At 40.9% G+C, this 24063-nt stretch overlaps 1 protein-coding gene across 1 annotated transcript in view; it reads left to right on the top strand.

Moving 5' to 3' along the window:
• The window catches only part of RAPGEF6 (Rap guanine nucleotide exchange factor 6), an 899247-nt gene that overhangs the window by 447254 nt on the left and 427930 nt on the right, over positions 1-24063 (top strand). The window contains exon 5 of the mRNA XM_053717222.1: positions 7143-7212. Within this exon, the coding sequence (XP_053573197.1) occupies positions 7143-7212 (70 nt within the window). The remainder of the gene's footprint in view (positions 1-7142; positions 7213-24063) is intronic.

The following is a 24063-nucleotide window of genomic DNA, read 5'->3' as shown; positions in this document are numbered from 1 at the left end:
GGTTTAGACTTATGTTTATGGTTTAATAACTTTAGTATAGTGGCGGCGACGTTGGGGGCGGCAGATTAGGGGTCAATAAGTGTAATGTTGGTGGCGGCGATGTTAGGGGCGGCAGATTAGGGGTTAATTAGTGTAGGTGGGTGGCGGCGACAAGGGGGCGGCAGATTAGGGATTAATAAGTGTAGGTAGGTGTCGGCGGTGTTGGGGGCAGCAGATTAGGGGTAATAAGTGTAGGTAGGTGTCGGCGATGTCAGGGGCGGCAGATTAGGGGGGTTTAGACTCGGGGTTTATGTTAGGGTGTTAGGTGTAAACATAACTTTTTTTTCCCCATAGGAGTCAATGGGGCAGCGTTACAGAGCTTTACGCTCCTTTATTGCAGGTGTTAGGCTTTTTTTTAGCCGGGTCTTTCCATTGATGTCTTTGGGAAAATCGTGCATGAGCACGTAAAACCAGCTCAAAGCAGCGCTGGTATTTGTGTGCGTTATGGAGCTCAATTTTGCTCAGCGCTGCAATATTGCCTGCTAACGCCGGGTTTATGAAAACCTGTAATAGCAGCGCTATAGGAAGGTGAGCGGTGGAAATAACTTGCAAGTTAGCACCGAGCCGCTCTTACCGCAAAACTCGTAATCTAGCCGATAGTCACATAAATGCTACCCATGTCAAAAAAACATAAATTTGCAACTCTGGTTAGCTAAACATATTTGTATCTGTTCCTTCCAATAAAGTAATATCCAACTTTAATGCAGTTCTCTAATGTAAAGCTTTTCCTTCTTAATATGAGGAGAGTCCACAGCATCATTTCTTACTGTTGGGAAATACTGAACCTGGCCACCAGGAGGAGGCAAAGACACCCCAGCCAAAGGCTTAAATACTCCCCCCTACTTCCCTCATATCCCAGTCATTCATAGGAGGTAGGCAAAGAAGTGTCAGAAGATTCTGAGAAGTTCCTTATGAAGGGTATCTACCCTTTGAAATGGGACTGGAGTTTTAAGTAGTCTTGTCAGCCTCTCAGTGAGAGCATTTACGAATGTTTGAGTCTGGAGATGCAGGGAGAGTCTTTCTGCGAACCCATCCAGCCTCGTATTAACAGCTCCTAAGCAATCAGTGTTGATGAGTTTCACTACCTGCTTTCATCACTCAAGTCCATGTCAGGAGCGATGCTACAAGACTGTCAAACTTGAGAGGCTGTGTTTCTGTTCCACGGCATCAATTCTGGTAAGATCTTTAATTTTTTTTATACACATGTAACGCAAGAAGACAGGGTCACAGTGTGGCTCCTTTTATCTGTATGGAATCAAGGGTTAATGTCTCTGGAGGGGGATTACTGAACAGGGGGGATTAATCACATTATTTTATTTGATTATGCTGTGACATGTGTGAGATGAGGCTTAGACAGATGTTGTAATGTACAGATTTTTACTTTCGTTTTTGGAAGCTGCGCAGCCTGAAAGGCTTGGTGCACTTTTTTTTTCTATTATAACAGGGGTGGTCCTGCATTGCGCACCATGTGACCAGGTGTGGTTACTCTGATTTCCTCTTTCCTGACCGTGCGGTTTACTGGAGAAAAAGTGATTTCTCTGTTTGGCCTGGGTCATAGGAGGTGGTGAGTGCCCCATCTATTGGGGGTATAAAGGTGTCGTTTTGTATTATTAATCAATAGTCTGCTTTATAAGTGCAAGCTATGGAGGATTCTGATGCGTTAGAGGGTACTCCCTCTTTACCTAAGTCTAATACCTGTCTATATTGTGAGGAGGCCGCAGTATCCCCGCCAGCTCAATTATGTTCCACATGCCTTGATAAAGTAATCATGTCAAAGTTAATATGTTTGATACCACTGAGCCATCCACCTCTAAGGAGTCTCTGTCCCGTGAGGTGCGCACCTTACAGTCATCTCCTGTAAACACATGCAGCTTCCCGTAGCATTCCTAATCCTCCATCTGGAAGGGCCCTTTTACAGCCAGACTTTACTGAGCAGTTACAAACGGCAGTGTCTGCGGCCTTTAGTGCTTTACCTCGCCCTGCTAAGCGCAAGCGAAAGGTCAAATATTGCTATCCTTCCCAGAGGTCATCTACTAGCTTATTGGATTTATCTGATACAAGATTATCCGATGATGAAGATGCCTCTGATACTTCAGAGTGTGCTCTTTCTAGATCAGAATCTGCGTCCTCTAAGCCTCCAGCTGCGGAGGAACAAGACTTTAGATTTAGGATTGAGCGTTTACGATTTCTGCTAAAGGAAGTTTTGGCTACGTTAGAGGTTCCAGAGCCCAAATTGCCTGAGGAACCTTTGATTCCTAAATTAGTTAAGGTAGACGAAGACAGAGTCGTACCACATACTTTCCCGGTTCCCGTAAAGATGGCGAACATTATTAAGAATGAATGGGAAAGATTTGGTTCTTCATTTTCCCCTTCTTCCTTTAAAAAGTTGTTCCCGTTTCCGGACTCTCAATTGGAGTTGTGGGGTTCCATCCCCAAGGTGGATGGCGCTTTTTAAACGCACTACTACTGTATTCCGCTTGAGGATAGTTTGTCGTTTAAAGAGCCCATGGATAAGAAGATAGAAACTCTGTTATGAAAGATGTTTCAACATATGGGATATTTGTTTCAACCGACAGTGGCTGTTGCCGCGGTTGCTGGAGCGGCTACCTACAGCAGCGACTCCTTATCAGAGTTGATCGAGGTGGAGGGTCCCCTCAACGTGATCCAGGAAAGAATTAAGGCCTTAAGAGTGGCTAATTCTTTTATTTGTGATGCAAATATGCAAATTATTTGCTTGAATGCCAAGGCTTCAGGTTTTTCTGTTCAAGCCTGTAGGGCACTCTGGCTAAAGTCCTGGTCTGTGGACATAGCTTCAAAGTCAAGACTTCTTTCCCTCCCATTTAAGGGAAAGATTCTATTTGGTCCAGGCCTGTACTCAATTATCTCCACGGTTACTGGAAGCAAAGGTGCCTTTTTACCGCAGGATAAGAAGAACAAACCTAAGGGACAAGGTCTTAATTTTTGTTCCTTTCGTTCGGATAAATGCCAACGTCGGAATCCTTCCGCAAAGCGGAGCAATCCAAGAGGACTTGGAAGCCGGCTCAGTCCTGGAATAAATCCAAGCTGAACAAGAAGCCCCGTCAAGACAAAATCGGCATGAAGGGGCGGCCCCCGATCCGACTCTGGATCTTGTAGAGGGCAGACTGTCGCTCTTTTCGGACGCTTGGTTTTGGGGACGTGCAAGACTTGCGTGTCCTGGAGGTCATCGCTCAGGGATTCAGGATAGGTTTCAAGTGTTATCCACCCAGGGGCAAATTCTTCTTGTCAAACCTGTCTTCAAGGCCAGAAAAAAAGAAGCCTTTCTGGGGTGTGTGAGGGATATCTCCTCCCTGTGAGTCATTGTCCCAGTACCTCTTGCAGAAAGAGGTCTGGGTTACTACTCAAACCTTTTTGTGGTCCCAAAGAAGGAAGGAACTTTCCGCCCGATTCTGGACTTAAAGTGCTTAAACAAATTCCTATCTGTCCCCTCGTTCAAGATGGAGACAATAAGGTCCATCCTTTCCTTAGTAAAGGAATGACAGTTCATGACCACAATAGATCTGAAGGATGCTTAACTTCACGTTCCAATACACAAGGAACACTTCAATTTCCTAAGGTTTGCATTCCTAAACCTGCACTTCCAGTTTATTGCACTTCTGTTTGGTCTAGCTACTGCTCCAAGAGTTTTTACGAAGGTTCTAGGGGCTCTGCTTGCAGTGGCCAGAACCAGAGGTATAGCAGTAGTGCCATACTTGGATGATATTTTGGTTCAAGCACCATCCTGTTGTATGGCAGAAGACCATTTCGAAAGCTCTTCTAATTCGGAAGATAAACTTAGAAAAGAGTTCTCTTATTCCCAGTACCAGGGTGGAATTCCTGGATACTATAATAGACTCCATATCCATGAGGATATTCCTTACAGGCCAGAGACTTTGCAAGCTAACTTCCGGTTGTCTTGCTCTCCGGACCTCCTTGAGACCCTCTGTGGCTCGGTGTATGGAGGTAGTTGGTCTTATGGTGCCCTGCATGGACATCATTCCTTTTGCCAGATTCCATCTCAAACCACTTCAGCTGTGCATGCTGAGACAGTGGAATGGCGATCATTCGGATCGGTCTCAACAGATTTCTCTGGAAAACCGGTCGAGAGAATTGCTCCTGGTGGCTCTGTTCAGATCACCTGTCTCAAGGGACATCTTTTTTGAGACCATCCTGGGAGATTGTGACTACAGACGCGAGTTTCTCAGAATGGGAAGCTGTTTGGGGTGCCAAGAAGGCACAGGGTCTGTGTTCTCAAGAGTAATTCCTCCTCCCGATCAACATTTTGGAACTTCGAGCGATCGTCAATGCTCTGAAGGCTTGGCATCTTCTGGGTTTGTCTCAGTTTATCAGATTCCAATCGTACAACATAACCTGGGTGGCTTACATCAACCATCAGGGGGGGGGACAAGGAGCTCCCTAGCAATAAGGGAAGTAATCTCGGATTCTGGAGTGGGCGGAGGCCCACAACTGCTTGCTGTCAGCGATCCACATTCTGGGTGTGGACAACTGGGAGGCGGATTTCCTCAGCAGACAATCCTTTCATCCGGGGGAATGGTCTCTCCATCCCGAGGTGTTTGCAGAGATTTGCAACAGATGGGGGACGCTGATGATAGATCTCATGGCGTCCCGGCTCAATTCCATACTACCCAGACATTGGTCGCGGTCCAGGGATCCTCAGGTGGAGCTAATAGATGCATTAGCAGTGCCTTGGAGGTTCAATCTAATTTACATTTTCCGCTGTTACCACTTCTCCCTTGTGTAGGCCCGCATCAAGCAGGAGCAGGCATCAGTGATACTGATTGCTTCATCGTGGCCGCGAAGGATGTGGTTCGCGGACCTGGTGGGGATGTCCTCATCTCTTCCATGTAAGTTACCTTGTCGCAGGGATCTGCTTGAACAGTGTCCTTTTGTTCATCAAAATCTAGATTCTCTGAGGATGAATGCGTGGAGATTGAAATCTTAGTCTTAGCCAAGAGAGGTTTCTCTGAGAGGGTTATTGACTCGTTCAAGCTCGTAAGCCTATTACTCGTCGCATCTATCAAAAGGTGTGGAGAGCTTACTTATTCTGGTGTGAAGAGCGTGGTTTCGCCTGGCATAAGGTCAAGGCTGCCAGGATTCTTTCCTTTCTCCAGGAGGGTCTGGAGAAGGGCCTTTCTGCCAGTTCCCTGAGGGGACAGATTTCGTCCCTTTCTGTTTTGCTGCACAAGAGTCTTGCAGATCTCCCTGACGTGCAATCTTTTGTTAAGGCTCTGATCAGGATCAGACCTGCGTTTGGATCTAACGCTCCACCTTGGAGTTTAGATCTTGTTCTTAAGTTTTTGCAATGAGCTCCGTGTGAGCCTATGCATTCGCTTTTCATTAATTTGTTGTCCTGGAAGGTTCTTTTTCTATTGGCTATTGTGTCAGCACGCAGAGTTTATGAGATAGCTGCCTTGCAATGTGAGCCTCCTTATCTGGTGTTCCACACTGATAAGGCTGTCCTACGTACCCGCTTGGGTTTTCTACCTAAGGTGGTGTCTGATTGTGGTTCCTTCTTTATGTCCTAATCCTCCTTCTTCGAAGGAACGTTTACTTCATAATCTGGATGTGGTTCGAGCTTTGAAGGTTTATCTTCAAGTTACTAAGGATTTTAGACAGACTTCTTCCTTGTTTGTTATCTACTCTGGGAAGCGTAAAGGTCTGAAGGCCTCTGAGACTTCCTTATATTTTTGGTTGAGGAGTGTTATACGCTTAGCCTACGAGTCAGCGCGACTTAGATCTCCTCAGAGGATTATGGCTCATTCCACTGGGGCGGTGGCTTCCTCTTGGGCCTTTAAGAACAATGCCTCTATGGATCAGATTTGTAAGGTGGCTACCTGGTCCTTACATACTTTTTCAAAATTCTACAAATTTGATGTTTTTGCTTCGGCTGAAGCAACTTTTGGGAGAAAGGTTTTGCAGACTATGGTGACCTCAGATTAGGGTCTGCCTTTCTTTTACCCCTACCGTTATCATTCAGTGTCCTCTAGAGCTTGGGTATAGTTTCCCCAACAGTAAGGACTGATGCCGTGGACTCTCCTCATATTAAGAAGGAAAACATAAATTATGCTTACCTGATAATTTAATTTCCTTCTGTATGCGTAGAGTCCACGGCCCCCACCCGTATTCTCCGATGGGCAGACCAAACTTAGTTTTTCTCTTCCGGCACCATTTATACCCTGATATTCTCCTACTGTCCCTTGTTCCCTTGGCGGAATGACTGGGATATGAGGGAAGTATTTAAGACTTTGGCTGGGGTGTCTTTGCATCTTCCTGGTGCCCAAGTTCAGTATTTCCCAACAGTAAGGCATGATGCGGTGGACTCTCCTCATACAGAAGGAATTGAAATTATCAAGTAAGCATAATTTATGTTTTCCCCATCTCTGATGCTCACATATTGTACCTGTTTTACTTTCCTTCTTCATCTTACTATTGAGGCTCAGAGCTCTATGATTGACTATACTGGTTCATTTAATGCCTCATAACACAACATATGTTTCACTTTGCTGTGATTTAAACACGGAGCATACATAGAAGAATAACCTGTTTTTTTTATTTATTAAAATGCCAGTCTCTGTTTGAATCTTGTTACCTGTTATAGCTCCCGAGCGTGATACTAATAGCAAATTACCATCAATACAGTTTTCGAGATACTGATGGATTCTGCAATTAACTTTAAAGCCAGTGAATAAGGCATGAGAACAGCAGTATCTTTGATTTGTAAATGTCCTTCTATAACTGAATATGCAGTATTTAATTCAGGGCTGTTTTATACTACAAAATACCTGACAGACTGGGCAAATACAACAAGCAGCTTGTCTTGGCTAAACATGACAATCAATTGAAGTTTATCAAACAGATATTAATTTCATGCTAAACTCCTACAATTCTATCTATTGAACATGTTCCCTTGTCATATTTAATGTGTTCTCTTTCATAGAATTCACATCACGTTAGCATTGCTGAGGATATATCTTTTATTGGCTGTCTTGGGTTAAAGTTTGTGAGCAAACTATAGATTACAGCCCATTGGTTATTTACTCATTTTTCTATACTTCTACTTTCAGCTTTGGAAAACAGTCTGGTGGCAAAAGAGGTTGTGAATGCATTGTGTTGGAGCCCTCAGAAATGATTGTGGTAAGTAAGAAAAAAAAAACGTTTTTCCTAAATAGACAATGCTATTAAATCGTTTTAGTATTTTGATTCAGATAGAGCATGCCATTTTAAACAATTTTCCAATTTACTTCCATTAACAAAATACGCACAGTCTTTTTATATTTACAGTTTGTGTCACCAACTCCTACTGAGCATGTGCAAGAATTCATAGAATATACATATATGCATTTGTGATTGGCTGATGGCTGACACATGATACAGGAGGAGTGGAAATAGACATAACTTTGAAACTTGTCAGAAAACTGCTCATTTGAAGTTCATTGCGTTTTCCATTGTTGATTATACAAACCTACTGTATTTACTGGTGCTTTAAGTTTGCCCTGATGGCAGCAAAACTATACCGATAAGGATGGAGACATAAAGTGTGCCAATGAGCTCCATTTATAAAGCTGCAGAGGCAGCTTCGCCCATGCGAATCTGCATTCACAAATTAATAAGCAGCAGTCATAAAATCACCCTGGACTGATCAGACTTGGGTGAATGAAAGCCCTTGCTCCCAAGTGATTGGCTGCATGAGAGCAGTTGGTGGTGTACAGTAATAGTGATCTTAACAGAAACCATTAACTTTAAAGGAATTTGTATAAATCTCTGTTTAATATGTAGTTTAGCATCACCTATATTGGGTAAATTTACCATATTCTAATAAAGGATCATATTTATTTCCTAAATAAGTTTCGACATCCATTTTTCCAAAAGAGAATATAAAACTAGGACCCATTAAAAACCTTTACAATAGATTGAGTCCACTAATATCAAACTTATTTATAGTAAAACACTCTGGGAATAGCAACTTGGTTTGCGCCACCTACCACAACTATCAGAAACCATTAATGTGTGTGCAATCCAAAACCATTGCTTATGTATAGCTAAATTACTGTTTGAGTATATAAGATCATGGTATTTATATTTCTTTCATAAGATGATGGGAGTCCACAGAGCCTTAAATGCGAGATTTAATTCCCGCTATTAGGAGGAGGCAAAGACCACAATGGCAAAAGCTTTTAATCCCTTCCACCTCCCTATTGGTTAGTCATTTTCTAACCAAGAGCGCTGTTTATTGGAGCACACAGGCTTAGTTCCTTCATTGGGTACTGGACAGCTTAGTAAATCTCTCACGAAGCTGAGAGCAGTATTTTCAGGGAGTGTAGATGTGTCCCAAAGAGGGAAAGGAATGGGAAGTCCGGAGACAAAAAACTTGGTTCAAAAGTTGATTTTATTCAGCAGAAGTGCCAAACAGGTGAGTATTCAGATGGACACCTGACGCGTTTCGCGCATGCGCACATGCGCTTCATCAGAGTCTAAGGAATCAAGGTGTGTGGGGACCTATAAGCAGGCGAGCAGCCAATCAGCAGTGTGTAAAATTAGTTGGTATGAAAGTCATAGACCAAAAAAAACACAAAGCTGCTAGCCTGTGCATAGGGCCACACAAACGATACTCCTATCAACCAATAGGTACAATGACAAATAGTAACATGAAAAAACAGCATGAACAATCAAAGACAAATAAAATATAAAGGAAGACCCAAACGTAAATGATTACTATCTCAAAGGAGAATGAGTATGGGGAAAACATACATATGTAGAAAAATAAAAAACAATATATATATATATATATATATATATATATATATATATATATATATATAACAATACAGATGAAAAGCAAAATGTGAATCGAAAATAAAACAAAACAAAACAAAAAAGGTACTTCCTCTAATGAAAGAAAATATAGTAGTAAAAGGCTATCTTAAGTGCTAAAACTAAATGGAAGTGTAGTCATTGCAAGGAATTGTCAATATGTGAGACAAAAAGTAGCAAATCGTCATCCAAACTTATGTTCAATAAATATAGAAATATATAAGTATAAATATATATATATGTGTGTCAAGCCCCTTGATCATTTATGAATTAGTGGCACAGATTATGTATAGTGACCAAAGCGTCATAGCGAGGCTTGCACAGAGTTATATAAATATAAAGGAGACTAAATGTACTATTAGTATTCAACACAGGTGGAGATAATTGCTCTATAATATTGATGAAACAACTACTAACCCATAAAAAAGAGGAAAGGGATTTGGTTCTAACCGAAATCAATAATATTATTATTTCCCTAAAACCCTTTTGAAGATACCCATAAATATCTAGACTACACAAAACAACTTAATGAGACCATTGACCATCTAGATACAACCCTATCTGATAGGAAGGTACAAAAATACTAAAGGGATGTCAAAGATTACGAACTTGACATAGTTTACTCTTGGCAAAAACAAAAACCTATCAGTAGCGGTGGATTATCTCCACCTGTGTTGAATACTAATACAGGTGGCCCTCGTTTTACAACGGTTCAATTTACACCGTTTCAGAATAACAACCTTTTTTCCCAGTCATGTGACTGCTATTGAAAAGCATTGAGAAGCAGTGCATTTATTAAAATAGCCAGTAGATGGAGCTATCCGCTTGTGTTGCAGCAAAGCCAAGCAAGCTGAAATTAATCAGTTTAACCAGACCTGAGCTATCGAGCAGATTTCAAAGGAACAAGATCTTCCTGTCTATAACTCAGTCCAGATTGGAATGCATAGAAATAACTGTTTGCAGAAAAATGCAAGTGAAGTCTGTGTTGTGTGATTTTTTTTTTAGGTTTATAATGCTGATTAGCAAAAGTTTTTGTTCATTTAACTTAGTTTAATTATATATTTTGTGTTGTGTGATTATTTTATTAGGTTTTTAATGCTGTCTAGCATTTAAAGTCTTCATTTCAAAGCTTTAAAAATAATGTATTAGGTGTTACTTATGTCAATTTTGAGAGGGGCCTGGAACCTATCTCCCTCACTTCCCATTGACTTACATTATAAACTGGGTTTCAATTTACAACGGTTTAGATTTACAACCATTCCTCCTGGAACCTAACCCCAGTGTAAACTGAGGGCTACCTGTAGTACATTTAGTCTCCTTTATATTTATATAACTCTGTGCAAGCCTCGCTATGACTCTTTGGTCACTATACATAATCTGTGCCACTAATTCTTAAATGATCAAGGGGCTTGACACACACTTCTGTGTGTGTATATATATATATATATATATATATATATATATTTATACTTATATATTTCTATATTTATTGAACATAAGTTTGGATGACGATTTGCTACTTTTTGTCTCACATATTGACAATTCCTTGCAATGACTACACTTCCATTTAGTTTTAGCACTTAGCATAGCCTTTTACTACTGTATTTTCTTTCATTAGAGGAAGTACCTTTTTCACTTGTAAGGTGTATCCAGTCCACGGATCATCCATTACTTGTGGGATATTCTCATTCCCAACAGGAAGTTGCAAGAGGAAACCCACAGCAGAGCTGCAATATAGCTCCTCCCCTAACTGTCATACCCAGTCATTCTCTTGCAACTCTCAACAAGCAAGGACGTTGTAGGAGAGAGTGGTTAAATATAGCTAGTTTTTTTTCAATCAAAAGTTTGTTATTTTTAAATAGTACCGGAGTTGTGCTATTTTATCTCAGGCAGTAAATAGAAGAAGAATCTGCCTGAGGTTTCTATGATCTTAGCAGGTTGTAACTAAGATCCATTGCTGTTCTCACATATGTCTGAGGGGATTACACAGATGAGGTAAAACTTCAGCGAGAGAATGGCGTGCAGTTTATTCTGCTATCAGGTATGTGCAGTTATAATTTTTTCTAGAGATGGAAAACACTATAAAATGCTGCTGATACCAGATTAATGTAAGTTAAGCCTGAATACAGTGATTTAATAACGACTGGTATCATGCTTACTCCCAGGGGTAATACCCTTATGATATTTACAATATAAAACGTTTGCTTGCATGTTTAATCGTTTTTATATATGCTTTGGTGATAAAACTTTATTGGGGCCTAGTTTTTTCCACATGGCTGGCTTAAATTTTGCCTAGAAACAGTTTCCTGAGGCTTTCCACTGTGTTACTATGAGTGGGAGGGGCCTATTTTAATGTTTTTTTGTGCAGTTAAAATTACATCCAGATTCCCTCAAAGGCCCTCTGAATGCTATAGGACATCTCTAAAGGGCCCAAAGGCTTTCCAAAGTCGTTTATTTGGGAAGGTAGGGCTACAGCTTGCTGTGGCAGTTGGTTGTGACTGTTAAAAAACGTCTATTTTGTTTTTTTGATCCGTTTTTTGAACTAAGGGGTTAATCATCCATTTGCAAGTGGGTGCAATGCTCTGCTAGTCTATTACATACACTGTAAAAATTTCGTTTGATTTACTGCATTTTTCACTGTTTTTCACTGTTTTTCAAATTCTGACAAAATTTGTTTCTCTTAAAGGCACAGTACCGTTTTTTATATTTGCTTGTTAACTTTATTTAAAGTGTTTTCCAAGCTTGCTAGTCTCATTGCTAGTCTGTATAAACATGTCTGACATAGAAGAAACTCCTTGTTCATTATGTTTAAAAGCCATGGTGGAACCCCCTCTTAGAATGTGTACCAAATGTACTGATTTCATTTTAGGCAATAAAGATAATTTTCTGTCTTTTAAAAAATGTTATCACCAGAGGAATCTGACGAGGGGGAAGTTATGCCGACTAACTTTCCCCACGTGTCAGACCCTTTGACTCCCGCTTAAGGGACTCACGCTCAAATGGCGCCAAGTACATCTAGGGCGCCCATAACGTTTACTTTACAAGACATGGCGGCAGTCATGGATAATACACTGTCAGCGGTATTAGCCAGACTACCTGAACTTAGAGGTAAGCGAGATAGCTCTGGGGTGAGACAAAATGCAGAGCATACTGACGCTTTAAGAACCATGTCTGATACTGCCTCACAATATGCAGAAGCTGAGGAAAGAGAGCTTCAGTCAGTGGGTGATGTTAATGACTCAGGAAGATACCTGATTCTAATATTTCTACATTTAAATTTAAGCTTGTACACCTCCGCATGTTGCTTAGGGAGGTTTTAGCTGCTCTGAATGACTGTGATTCCATTGCAGTGCCAGAGAAATTGTGTAGACTGGATAAATACTTGCAGTGCCGGTGTGTACTGATGTTTTTCCAAATACCTAAAAGGTTTACAAAAATTATTAATAAGGAATGGGATAGACCAGGTGTGCCGTTCTCTTCCCCTCCTATTTTTAGAAAAATGTTTCCAATAGATGCCACCACACGGGACTTATGGCAGACAGTCCCTAAGATGGAGGGAGCAGTTTCTACTCTAGCAAAGCGTACTACTATCCCTGTCGAGGACAGTTGTGCTTTTTTAGATCCAATGGATAAAAAATTAGAAGGTTACCTTAAGAAAATATTTATTCAACAAGGTTTTATCCTACAGCCCCTTGCATGCATTGTCCCTGTCACTGCTGCTGCGGCGTACTGGTTTGAGTCTCTGGAAGAGGCTTTACAGGTAGCGACTCCTTTAGATGACATACTTGGCAAACTTAGAGCACTTAAGCTAGCCAATTCTTTTATTTCTGATGCTATTGTTCATTTGACTAAACTAACGGCTAAGAATTCTGGTTTTGCTATACAGGCGCGCAGAGCGCTATGGCTTAAATCATGGTCAGCCGACGTGACTTCAAAATCTAAGCTACTTAACACTCCCTTCAAGGGGCAGACCCTATTCGGGCCTGGTTTGAAGGAGATTATTGCTGATATCACTGGAGGAAAAGGTCATGCCCTTCCTCAGGACAGGTCCAAATCTAGGGCCAAACAGTCTAATTTTCGTGCCTTTCGAAACTTCAAGGCAGGTGCTGCATTAACTTCCTCTAATAATAAACAAGACAGAACTTTTGCTCAGTCCAAGACGATCTGGAGGCCAAACCAGACCTGGAACAAAGGTAAGCAGGCCAAAAAGCCTGCTGCTGCCTCTAAGACAGCATGAAGGAACGGCCCCCTTATTCGGTAACGGATCTAGTAGGGGGCAGACTTTCACTCTTCGCCCAGGCGTGGGCAAGAGATGTTCAGGATCCCAGGGATATCTTCTGGACTTCAAAGCTTCCCCCCCAAAAGGGAAATTTCACCTTTCACAATTATCTGCACACCAGATAAAGAGAGAGGCATTCTTACACTGTGTACGAGACTTCCTAGTTATGGGAGTGAACAGGAACAGGGTTTTTACTCAAATCTGTTTGTGGTTCTCAAAAAAGAGGGAACCTTCAGACCAATTTTGGATCTAAAGATCTTAAACAAATTCCTCAAAGTTCCGTCGTTCAAGATGGAAACTATTCGTACCATCCTACCACTGATCCAGGAGGGTCAATATATGACTACAGTGGATCTAAAGGATGCTTATCTTCACATTCCGATACACAAAGATCATCATCGGTTTCTCAGGTTTGCCTTTCAAGACAGGCATTATCAGTTGTAGCTCTTCCCTTTGGATTAGCTACGGCCCCAAGAATCTTTACAAAGGTTCTAGGGTCGCCTATGGCGGTCCTAAGGCCGCGGGGCATAGCAGTAGCCCCTTATTTAGACGACATCCTGATACAGGCGTCAAACTTCCAAATTGCCAAGTCTCATACGGACGTAGTACTGGCATTTCTGAGGTTGCATGGGTGAAAAGTGAACGAGGAAAAGAGTTCTCTATCCCCACTCACAAGAGTTTCCTTTCTAGGGACTCTGATAGATTCTATAGAAATGAAAATTCACCTGACAGAGTCCAGGTTATAAAAGCTTCTAAATTCCTGCCGGGTTCTTCATTCCATTCCGCGCCCTTCGGTGGCTCAGTGTATGGAAGTAATCGGCTTAATGGTAGCGGCAATGGACATAGTGCCGTTTGCACGCTTACATCTCAGACTGCTGCAACTATGCATGCTCAGTCAGTGGAACAGGGATTACACAGATTTGTCCCCTCGACTGAATCTGGACCAAGAGACCAGGGATTCTTTTCCCTGGTAGCTATCTCGGGTCCATCTGTCCAAAGGTATGACCTTTTGCAGGCCAGATTGGACAATTGTAACAACAAATGCCAGCCTTCTAGGTTGGGGTGCAGTCTGGAACTCCCTGAAGGCTCAGGGATCGTGGACTCAGGAGGAGTCTCTTCTTCCAATAAATATTCTGGAACTAATAGCAATATTCAAGGCTCTTCAGCCTTGGCCTCAGTTAGCAACTCTGAGGTACATCAGATTTCAGTCGGACAACATCACGACTGTAGCTTACATCAACCATCAAGGGGGAACAAGAAGTTCCCTAGAGATGTTAGAAGTTTCAAAAATAATTCGCTGGGCAGAGATTCACTCTTGCCACCTATCAGCTATCCATATCCCAGGTGTAGAGCACTGGGAGGCGGATTTTCTAAGTCGTCAGACTTTTCATCCGGGAGAGTGAGAACTCCATCCGGAGGTATTTGCACAACTGATTCATCGTTGGGGCAAACCAGAACTGGATCTCATGGCGTCTCGCCAGAATGCCAAGCTTCCGTGTTACAGATCCAGGTCCAGGGATCCCAAGGCGACACTGATAGATGCTCTAGCAGCGCCCTGGTCTTTCAACCTGGCTTATGTGTTTCCACCGTTTCCTCTGCTCCCTCGACTGATTGCCAAGATCAAGCAGGAGAGAGCATCGGTGATTCTGATAGCACCTGCGTGGCCACGCAGGACCTGGTATGCAGATCTAGTGGACATGTCATCCTTTCCACCATGGTCTGTGTCTCTGAGACAGGACCTTCTACTTCAGGGTCCTTCCAACCATCCAAATCTAATTTCTCTGCGGCTGACTGCCTAGAGATTGAACGCTTGATTTTATCAAAGCGTGGCTTCTCCGAGTCAGTTATTGATACCTTAATACGGGCACGAAAGCCTGTCACCAGGAAAATTTACCATAAGGTATGGCGTAGATATCTTTATTGGTGTGAATCCAAGGGTTACTCATGGAGTAAGGTCAGGATTCCTAGGATATTATCTTTTCTCCAAGAAGGTTTGGAAAAAGGATTGTCAGCTAGTTAAGCGTCTGGTAGATGTTCCAAACGTTCAGGCATTTTGTCAGGCTTTAGTTAGAATCAAGCCTGTGTTTAAACCGGTTGCTCCACCATGGAGCTTAAACTTGGCTCTTAAGGTTCTTCAAGAAGTTCCGTTTGAACCTCTTCATTCCATAGATATCAAACTTTTATCTTGGAAAGTCCTTTTTTTGGTAGCTATTTCCTCGGCTCGTAGAGTCTTCAAGTTATCTGCCTTACAATGTGATTCTCCTCATCTGATTTTTCATACGGATAAGGTAGTGCTGCGTACCTAAGGTGGTATCTAACAAGAATATCAATCAAGAGATTGTTGTTCCATCCTTGTGTTTCACAATCTGGACGTGGTCCGTGCTTTAAAGTTTTTACTTACAAGCTACTAAAGATTTTCGTCAAACATCTGCTTGGTTTGTTGTCTTCTCTGGACAGAGGAGAGATCAAAAGGCTTCGGCAACCTCTCCTTCTTTTTGGCTAAGAAGCTTAATCCGCTTAGCCTATGAGACTGCTGGACAGCAGCCTCCTGAAAGGATTACAGCTCATTCCACTAGAGCTGTGGCTTCCACTTGGGCCTTTAAAAATGAGGCTTCTTTTGAACAGATTTGCAAGGCGGCGACTTGGTCTTCGCTTCATACTTTTTCAAAATTTTGCAAATTTGATACTTTTGCTTCTTCGGAGGCTATATTTGGGAGAAAGGTTTTACAGGCAGTGTTTCCTTCCATTTAAGTTCCTGCCTTGTCCCTCCCTTCATCCGTGTACTTTAGCTTTGGTATTGGTATCCCACAAGTAATGGATGATCCGTGAACTGGATACACCTTACAAGAGAAAACACAATTTATGCTTACCTGATAAATTTATTTCTCTTGTGGTGTATCCAGTCCACGGCCCGCCCTGTCTTTTTAAGGCAGGTAATTTTTAAATTTAAACTACAGTAACCACTGCACCCTATGGTTCCTCCTTTCTCGGCTTGTTTGACAGTTAGGGGAGGAGCTATATTGCAGCTCTGCTGTGGGTTTCCTCTTGCAACTTCCTGTTGGGAATGAGAATATCCCACAAGTAATGTATGATCCGTGGACTGGATACACCACAAGAGAAATAAATTTATCAGGTAAGCATAAATTGTGTTTTTGTTTTGTTTTATTTTCGACATATATTAATTCACATTTTGATTTGCAACTGTATTGTAATATGTAAAAATATCCCATTAAAGGGATATTAAAGAGCGCTGATGTTAGTAATGGAAAACAATATACAATTTAAAACTAGATATTATACTTTGGATATAGTAGATCAGGTCTACCGTATTAGTCCTGTTTATTGTCCATATAGTGGTGGTAAATAGGGGATAAAGATGTCCTCTTGAAAGAGATGGTGATGAATCAGGCTGCTCCTCTTGATCCCAGAGAGTATGGAACAACTGTAGAAGAAGAATAGAAAGAGGGCGCCACAATAGCGTGATATCGTCTGGAATGCAGGTACAGATATATGTAGATATTATGCTTACCAGATGGTGTGGCACTGTGCTGTGACCAGTGCAAGAGAGCAGGCTAGCACTTAACAGTGGCTAGTACACTGTAGGAGCCAGGCTCCAAAGGCACTTGTTCTAGTTGAAACTTGGTATCTATCTCCTGCTATCTGGACTTCAGGTTCTGCAGAGGACTTTTATTTTATGACGCGTTTCTCAACCTGCAAGGGTTGTTTCATCAGATAAAAAGTGAATCACTTTTTATCTGATGAAACAACCCTTGCAGGTTGAGAAACGCGTCATAAAATAAAAGTCAAATTTTTTTATTTGAAGTTGTCTGTGTTGTGGTTCATATATGCCTATTGAACAACACACATAAGATCACTCCTCTGCAGAACCTGAAGTCCAGATAGCAGGAGATAGATACCAAGTTTCAACTAGAACAAGTGCCTTTGGAGCCTGGCTCCTACAGTGTACTAGCCACTGTTAAGTGCTAGCCTGCTCTCTTGCACTGGTCACAGCACAGTGCCACACCATCTGGTAAGCATAATATCTACATATATCTGTACCTGCATTCCAGACGATATCACGCTATTGTGGCGCCCTCTTTCTATTCTTCTTGTATTGTAATATATATATATATATATATATATATATATATATATATATATATATTTTATTTTTTTATTTTTCTACATATGTATGTTTTCCCCATACTCATTCTCCTTTGAGATAATAATCATTTATGTTTGGATCTTCCTTTATATTTTATTTGTCTTTGATTGTTCATGCTGTTTTTTCATGTTACTATTTGTCATTGTACCTATTGGTTGATAGGAGTATCGTTTGTGTGGCCCTATGCACAGGCTAGCAGCTTTGTGTTTTTTTTGGTCTATGACTTTCATTTCAACTAATTTTACACACTGCTGATTTGCGCATGCGCGAAACGCGTCAGGTGTCCATCTGAATACTCACCTGTTGTTTGGCACTTCTGCTGAATAAAATCAACTTTTGAACCAAGTTTTTTGTCTCCGGACTTCCCATTCCTTTCCCTCTTTGGGACACATCTTTCTATTGTACAGCGTATTGGATACCGCTTGTTCGAGTCTGTGGACTTAAGCCCCGCCACTCGGTGAAGCCATTTCAACTTTTGACCTTTGGATCTGTCATCAAGCGCTGATTGTGCAGTGCGTACCTCTGATGTCAGAGGGGGTGGAACTTCCATTGAGGACGGCGTGTGGCGTCGACGAGGACATTACCTGCAGACGGGACTGGAGGGTTTCTTACCTAGCCACGATCATCTGCGGAGGTTGCCCACTTGGTCACGCACACGGAGCAGTCCGACATATCGATCCTGAAGGTTATTTACCACTATCCTTGAGCACCATCTCACGCTTCCCTGGCTATAGTGGAAATTAGATAAGTATTTGCTCATATGTATACTATTTCAGTGACTTAACTTGGGAGCTTTTCCAATCACGCCACATACATCACATAGTATTTGATTGTGATATGCACTGGACATTATCAGTTTAATAGAATTTACCTTACAGTGGAACTTTCCTGGTACTTTACTATTCTTAGGTACAACCAAGGACTATACTTTGGAACTTTCCATATGGATACACTATTTTTTTTTCTCTGACACAGAGTTTTGGGGGAATGAGCTCTACTTACTAGTTTTTTACATCTGTTATTGTTTTTTTCTGTGCTATACATTTTGTATATATATATATATATATATATATATATATATATATATATATATATATATATATATATATATATATATATATATAACCACTCTGCAGCCCAACCCACCTGAAGTCACCTGCCTGGGTGCAATTATATAGCGCTATATTCCAAAGAAAGATTGCACTCACAGGCCTTTTTCAAACAATTAGATCACTTTAATGTAACATTTTCGGGGATATTATCGCCTTCATCAGCATAACAAATGTGAATTAAACCACACAATTTATAGAGACAAAATACATATTTTATACCTGCCTACCGTGTCAGTGGCGCCAAACTCTAGTGCTGGAACGCATGTTTGCGTTCCAATGTGTTGTGTAGCCGGAAGTGTAATCACATCACTTCCGGTATACGTAACACATTATCTTTTGAAACAAACTCTCAAATATAATATCGTATGTGTATTAATATTATGACCGTACTATCTATGTGCAATTGTGATGTGCTACTAACATCTAACAAACATTAGTGTGTGATGCATATTGTGATGTGAGTTAGTTATACTGTTGCCATGGAAACCATCATGGTAAGGGATAAACAATGCCTAAGATGTAAACATATCATTTGGAATTCATTATGCAACCTCGGGTGTATTTATCTAAACACGATTTCATGTTAGATATTCACACAGCAAATTATGTGATGCTTGTTACCACAGAGAACCAAGGTGTTGACCCTGTAGTCAATCATAGTGCCCACCTCCGGTCAACGTATCTATATTAACTCACAATGTGTTAAGAGTAACTCCAAATCCGAATTACATTCATTAATCAAGTGCCTTTAAATATTCAAAAAATGTTGTGCATACAACCCTTCTACTTACATATTGACACACATTTTATCTATATTATGCATCCTATATGACATCAAATGTACATATAGGTGGCCATATCTCTTAGCAACTAACTAATGCCATAATGCACACAGTGGTGCCAATCAACTTGGTCACCTACATTGCATTGGTAGGGACTCAACAGTGTCCCTCTTTCCCACTAAGTGCCACATAGAACTTAAAAATGAAAAAATAAAATAAAAAAATGTTACAAAGTATCTACACTGTAGGACCACACTGTGTACTGTCCTAGATGTTTGAATCTAATTAATCTATTGTATATATATATGGAATTACTCATATTGCCAGGATCCACACATTAAATTGTAACATTAAATTGTAACACACTTTCCACACTAGTCTCCTAATGTATGGTAATTTACTAGTGTGTTCAACTTGTGTCTTTCTTAATTCCACACGGATATATGTAACCTGCTGTCCATTCAAGTTGATGAAACCATCTATAACTCAATGTAAATCAGGACATGCCTAGATTAGTACATGGTTAGGATTGAGCTAAAGCTGAATATTCCCATTACAACCAACTATGTCCATCTGAGGGTACCTTCGTTGAGTGACCGTATGCACCCCTGGTTTGTTGTACCCCGTCCGAATACTGAAGAACATAAGTGAGTGTACTTATACAGTTAAATAAAGTAGTGTTCGCTACCGGAGTATGATCCAGAAGTGTGGGATGTTGAGTGACCACCCATATACGCCTGAACTTCCACACAGCATCCAAGATACAAGATACCAGTTGTTGTGCTATTGGTAGTAAAGGGGACCACGGCCATTAATAATGGAACCGCTGAACCCCCATATGTTCCAATATAGTCCTGGCGGCACGGGATTGCACTCCTGGTAAGTTCCACACTACCCAGAACTAGATCAATGCTTTAAAGTCCGGTGCTGTATTCATCCCTCCAGGGGTGATTGTGCCCAGCCTGTACATCCACTGAGCTTCACGCATTATGTGTATATTATTCCTATCACCTCCCCTGTCCAGGCTGGGGACATGATCAATTAAGATGCATCGGATATATGATACCGGATGGCGTTTGATTGCACAGTGTCTCGCCACCGGCTGGTCCGATTCGCCCTTTTGTATGGCCAAGCGAATTGCATGTCTATGGTTTGCCATGTGCTCTCTTAATGTTCCTGTAGTTTTACCAACATAAAAGTTGGAACATGGACAAAAAAGCAAATATATGACATGCGTGGTGGTACAAGTAAGAGAATGTCTGATAATATAGCTCTGGTTGGTATGAGGATGGTGAAATGATTTGGTACTGATTAATCCATTACACGTAGTACACCCCAAACAACGATAGGAACCTTTGATGTTCACTTTGGCCTTGATGGTATAGCACTGTTTAGGATGAGTTCTAACGAGCATATCCTTCAAGTTAGTCCCTCTTTTATACCCCACCATGGGGTCCATGTTTGCAGTAAAGTGTATTTTCGGGTCGGACGCTACTACTGGTCAGTGTGTTCTTAATATCTGTCCATTTTTTGTGGTATTAGGTGTAAATGTTGTTGCCTTGATTAGCTTGTCACTGGTTACCTTTTGGTTTCTTAGTGAATAAGTCAGTCTGAGTAAGAAGTGACAACTCATCAAGCATTTCATTGACCAGACGTGGTCTGTATCCTCTTTATAGGAATTTATCCCTCACTCCGCTCAGCTGGGAGACCCCTGTCTGCTTATTAGTGATTTCGTATCGTCCTAATCATTTGGGACCTGACTATGCCTTTCAAAAGTGCAGGAGGATGACAACTGTCCACTCTAAGAATCGAGTTCCTATCTGTAGGCTTACTATAAAGTGTTGTACCTAAAGTATGCTCCTCCTTATAGATACTAAGATCCAGAAAATCTATCTCCTATTCGCTTTCAGTCATTTTAAATCTAACCGTTGTATCCGTGTTGTTAAAGGTATGAAACCAATCCTGGAGCTCTTGTTGACCCCCACGCCAGATTAAAAATATATTGTCGATATATCGTTGATAAAAAATAATAGACTCATCACATTTACCCCATAAGTATTGGTTTTCGAAATGTGACATAAATATATTGGCATAGGATGGGGCCCCATCGCTGTGCCCGCAATTTGTAAATAAAAATTATTTTCGAACCGAAAGTAGTTTTTCTGTAAACAGGAGGGCCTTCATATACCTGACACTGTATTAGGTGATCCCTAATTGCTGTCAGACCTTCTTGGTGCGGGATAATGGTGTATAGACTATTAACGTCTAAAGTGACCAGAATGTCATCTTTCTGGATACGTACACCTTTGAGCTGTCTTATTAGGTCATTTGTGTCAAGGATGAAAGAACGGATACCCCTAACCACAGGCTGTAGTAAGATATCAACATATTGGGCTACTGGCTGTAATAGTGACTGAACAGCGGACACTATAGGGCGGCCTGGAGGTTTGTCCAACGTTTTGTGAATTTTGGGGATGGTGTAAAGAATTGGAATCCTAGGATACATGGTAGTACAGAACTCACTGATTTGTTCTGAGATAAATCCCTGTTCTAGTCCAAGCTTAATAAGTGTGTCCAGTTTTTTTTTATGTATGCAAGTTGGATCTGAGGACAATAGGGTATAGGTAGTCTTGTCAGATAGCTGCTCACGGATGTCCCCCCTGTAGTCAGAATAGTTCTAAAGAACTATGGCTCCACCCTGGTCAGCTGGTCTGATGACTATAGAGGGGTCATCCTGGAGAGATTTTATGGCTTCCCTTTGTCCCTTAGAAAGATTGTATTTCCAAGGTTTTTGTGTTCTCTCTATATCCAAGTCTTGTGTGACTAGTCTAATAAATGTCCTCCTTGGTTGTCACCCCTGTGATGTAGTTGACAACTTATATACCTTCCCTTGTGTATAATCAGTATTTACTGCCTCCAATTTCCTATTCTTAAATACTATTAGGTTTCCATGGCAACAGTATAACTCACATCACAATATGCATCACACACCGATGTTAGTAGCACATCACAATTGCACATAGATAGTATGGTTATAATATTAATACACATACAATGTTATATTTCAGAGTTTAATTGTTTCAAAAGATAATGTGTTCGGTATACCGGTAATGATGTCATTACACTTCAGGCTACACAAGACATTGGAACGCAAACATGCGTTCCAGCACTAGAGTTTGGCGCCACTGACATGGTAGGCAGGTATGAGATATGTAGTTTGTGTGGTTTGGTTCACATTTGTTATGCTGATGAAGGGGATAATATCCCCGAAAACATTACATTAAAGTGATTTAATTGTTTGAAAAAGGCCTGTGAGTGCAATATTTCTTTGGAATATATATATATATATATATATATATATATATATATGTGTGTGTGTGTGTATGTATGTGTATATATATATATATATATAATGTATATGTATATGTATATATATATATATATATATACGTATATACATACAGCAAACAAAAAACTTGCACTCTCTGGTCTTTCCAAAACAACTTTTACTGTGAAAAGTGACATTTCGGGGACAACGAGTACATCTTGAACTCATGGGAGACTGTCCTGAAGTTTTTTGAAGTAATCTTCTGGTATATTATAGGCTTCTTTCAGCACTTCCCAGACTTCTTCTTTATATTTAGGTTGTCTTTTATTTCTTTGTTTGTCCAGGTGATTCCATACTGCCTCTATAATATTCATGTCTGGACTCCGTGGAGGCCAGTTCATGTCTGTCAGCGTTTTATCAGCTGTTTTTCTCTCCAAATATGATTTCACTGCATTAGCACTGTGCTTGGGATCGTTATGATGCTGAAAAATAAAACTATTCCCAATCCGGCGCTTTCCAGGAGGAATGGCATGATGAATTAAAACCTGTCTGTACTTTTTAGCATTTGTGATCCCATCAATTCGGACAATATCGCCAACACCACTGGCAGAAATGCAGCCCCAAACCAGGACAGACCATTTTTCACTGACGGCTGAAAGCACTCATTCTTCCATCTCTCTCCAACTCTTCTTCACTCCATAATACTTTTTTCCATTGATCTTCATTCCAATCTTTGTAAACGTTAGCGTATCTTAGCCTTTTCACCCTGTTCCCCTTCTGAAAAAGTGGTTTCTTGTCTGCTACCCTTCCACAAAGACCATTGAAGCTTCTTCGGACTGTAGAAGGGTCAACTTGGCATCCCAATAAAGCTGCCAGATGCTGAGCCAGGTCCTTGATGGACTTCTTCCAGTCTCTCAAAGAAGAAACTCTCATTAGCTTTTGAAAGCTTTCTTGGCCTTCCAGTCATTTTTTGTCCTTGACCTCTCCTGATTCTTCAGATTTTTTTATAACAGTTTGAATACCACATCTTGAGTATCCAGTTTGTTTGCCGATTTCCCTTTGAGAGTGGCCTTTCTGATGCAAAAGTATGATTTATGTCTGTCAAATTCTGTGATGTTTGGCATTTTTAATGAAATGATGTGATTGAAAGTTGTTCTTATTAGCAAGCTTTCAATTAAATAAACTCATATCATATGTGTATGTATGCTCAAGACCTTTTTCACAGCAGTCATTTTGAGATGAAATAGTAGGACAAATACAGGTGCTAGTAGTTACATTAATTATGGTTCCATTCCATTTTGGTTTATGAGAGGAGGTCACTCTAAATACTTGGCACTTAAAGAGACACTGAACCCAATTTTTTTCTTTCGTGATTTATATAGAGCATGCAATTTTAAGCAACTTTCTAATTTACTCCTATATTATTTTCGTTCTCTTGCTATCTTTATTTGAAAAAGACATCTAAGCTAAGGATCCAGCCAATTGTTGGTTCAGCACCATGGACAGCA

The sequence above is a fragment of the Bombina bombina genome, chromosome 6, assembly GCF_027579735.1.
Source record: "Bombina bombina isolate aBomBom1 chromosome 6, aBomBom1.pri, whole genome shotgun sequence".
Classification (NCBI taxonomy): domain Eukaryota; kingdom Metazoa; phylum Chordata; class Amphibia; order Anura; family Bombinatoridae; genus Bombina; species Bombina bombina.
Note: the sequence above shows the minus strand (reverse complement) of the source record. Positions and strands in the feature narration are given on the sequence as shown.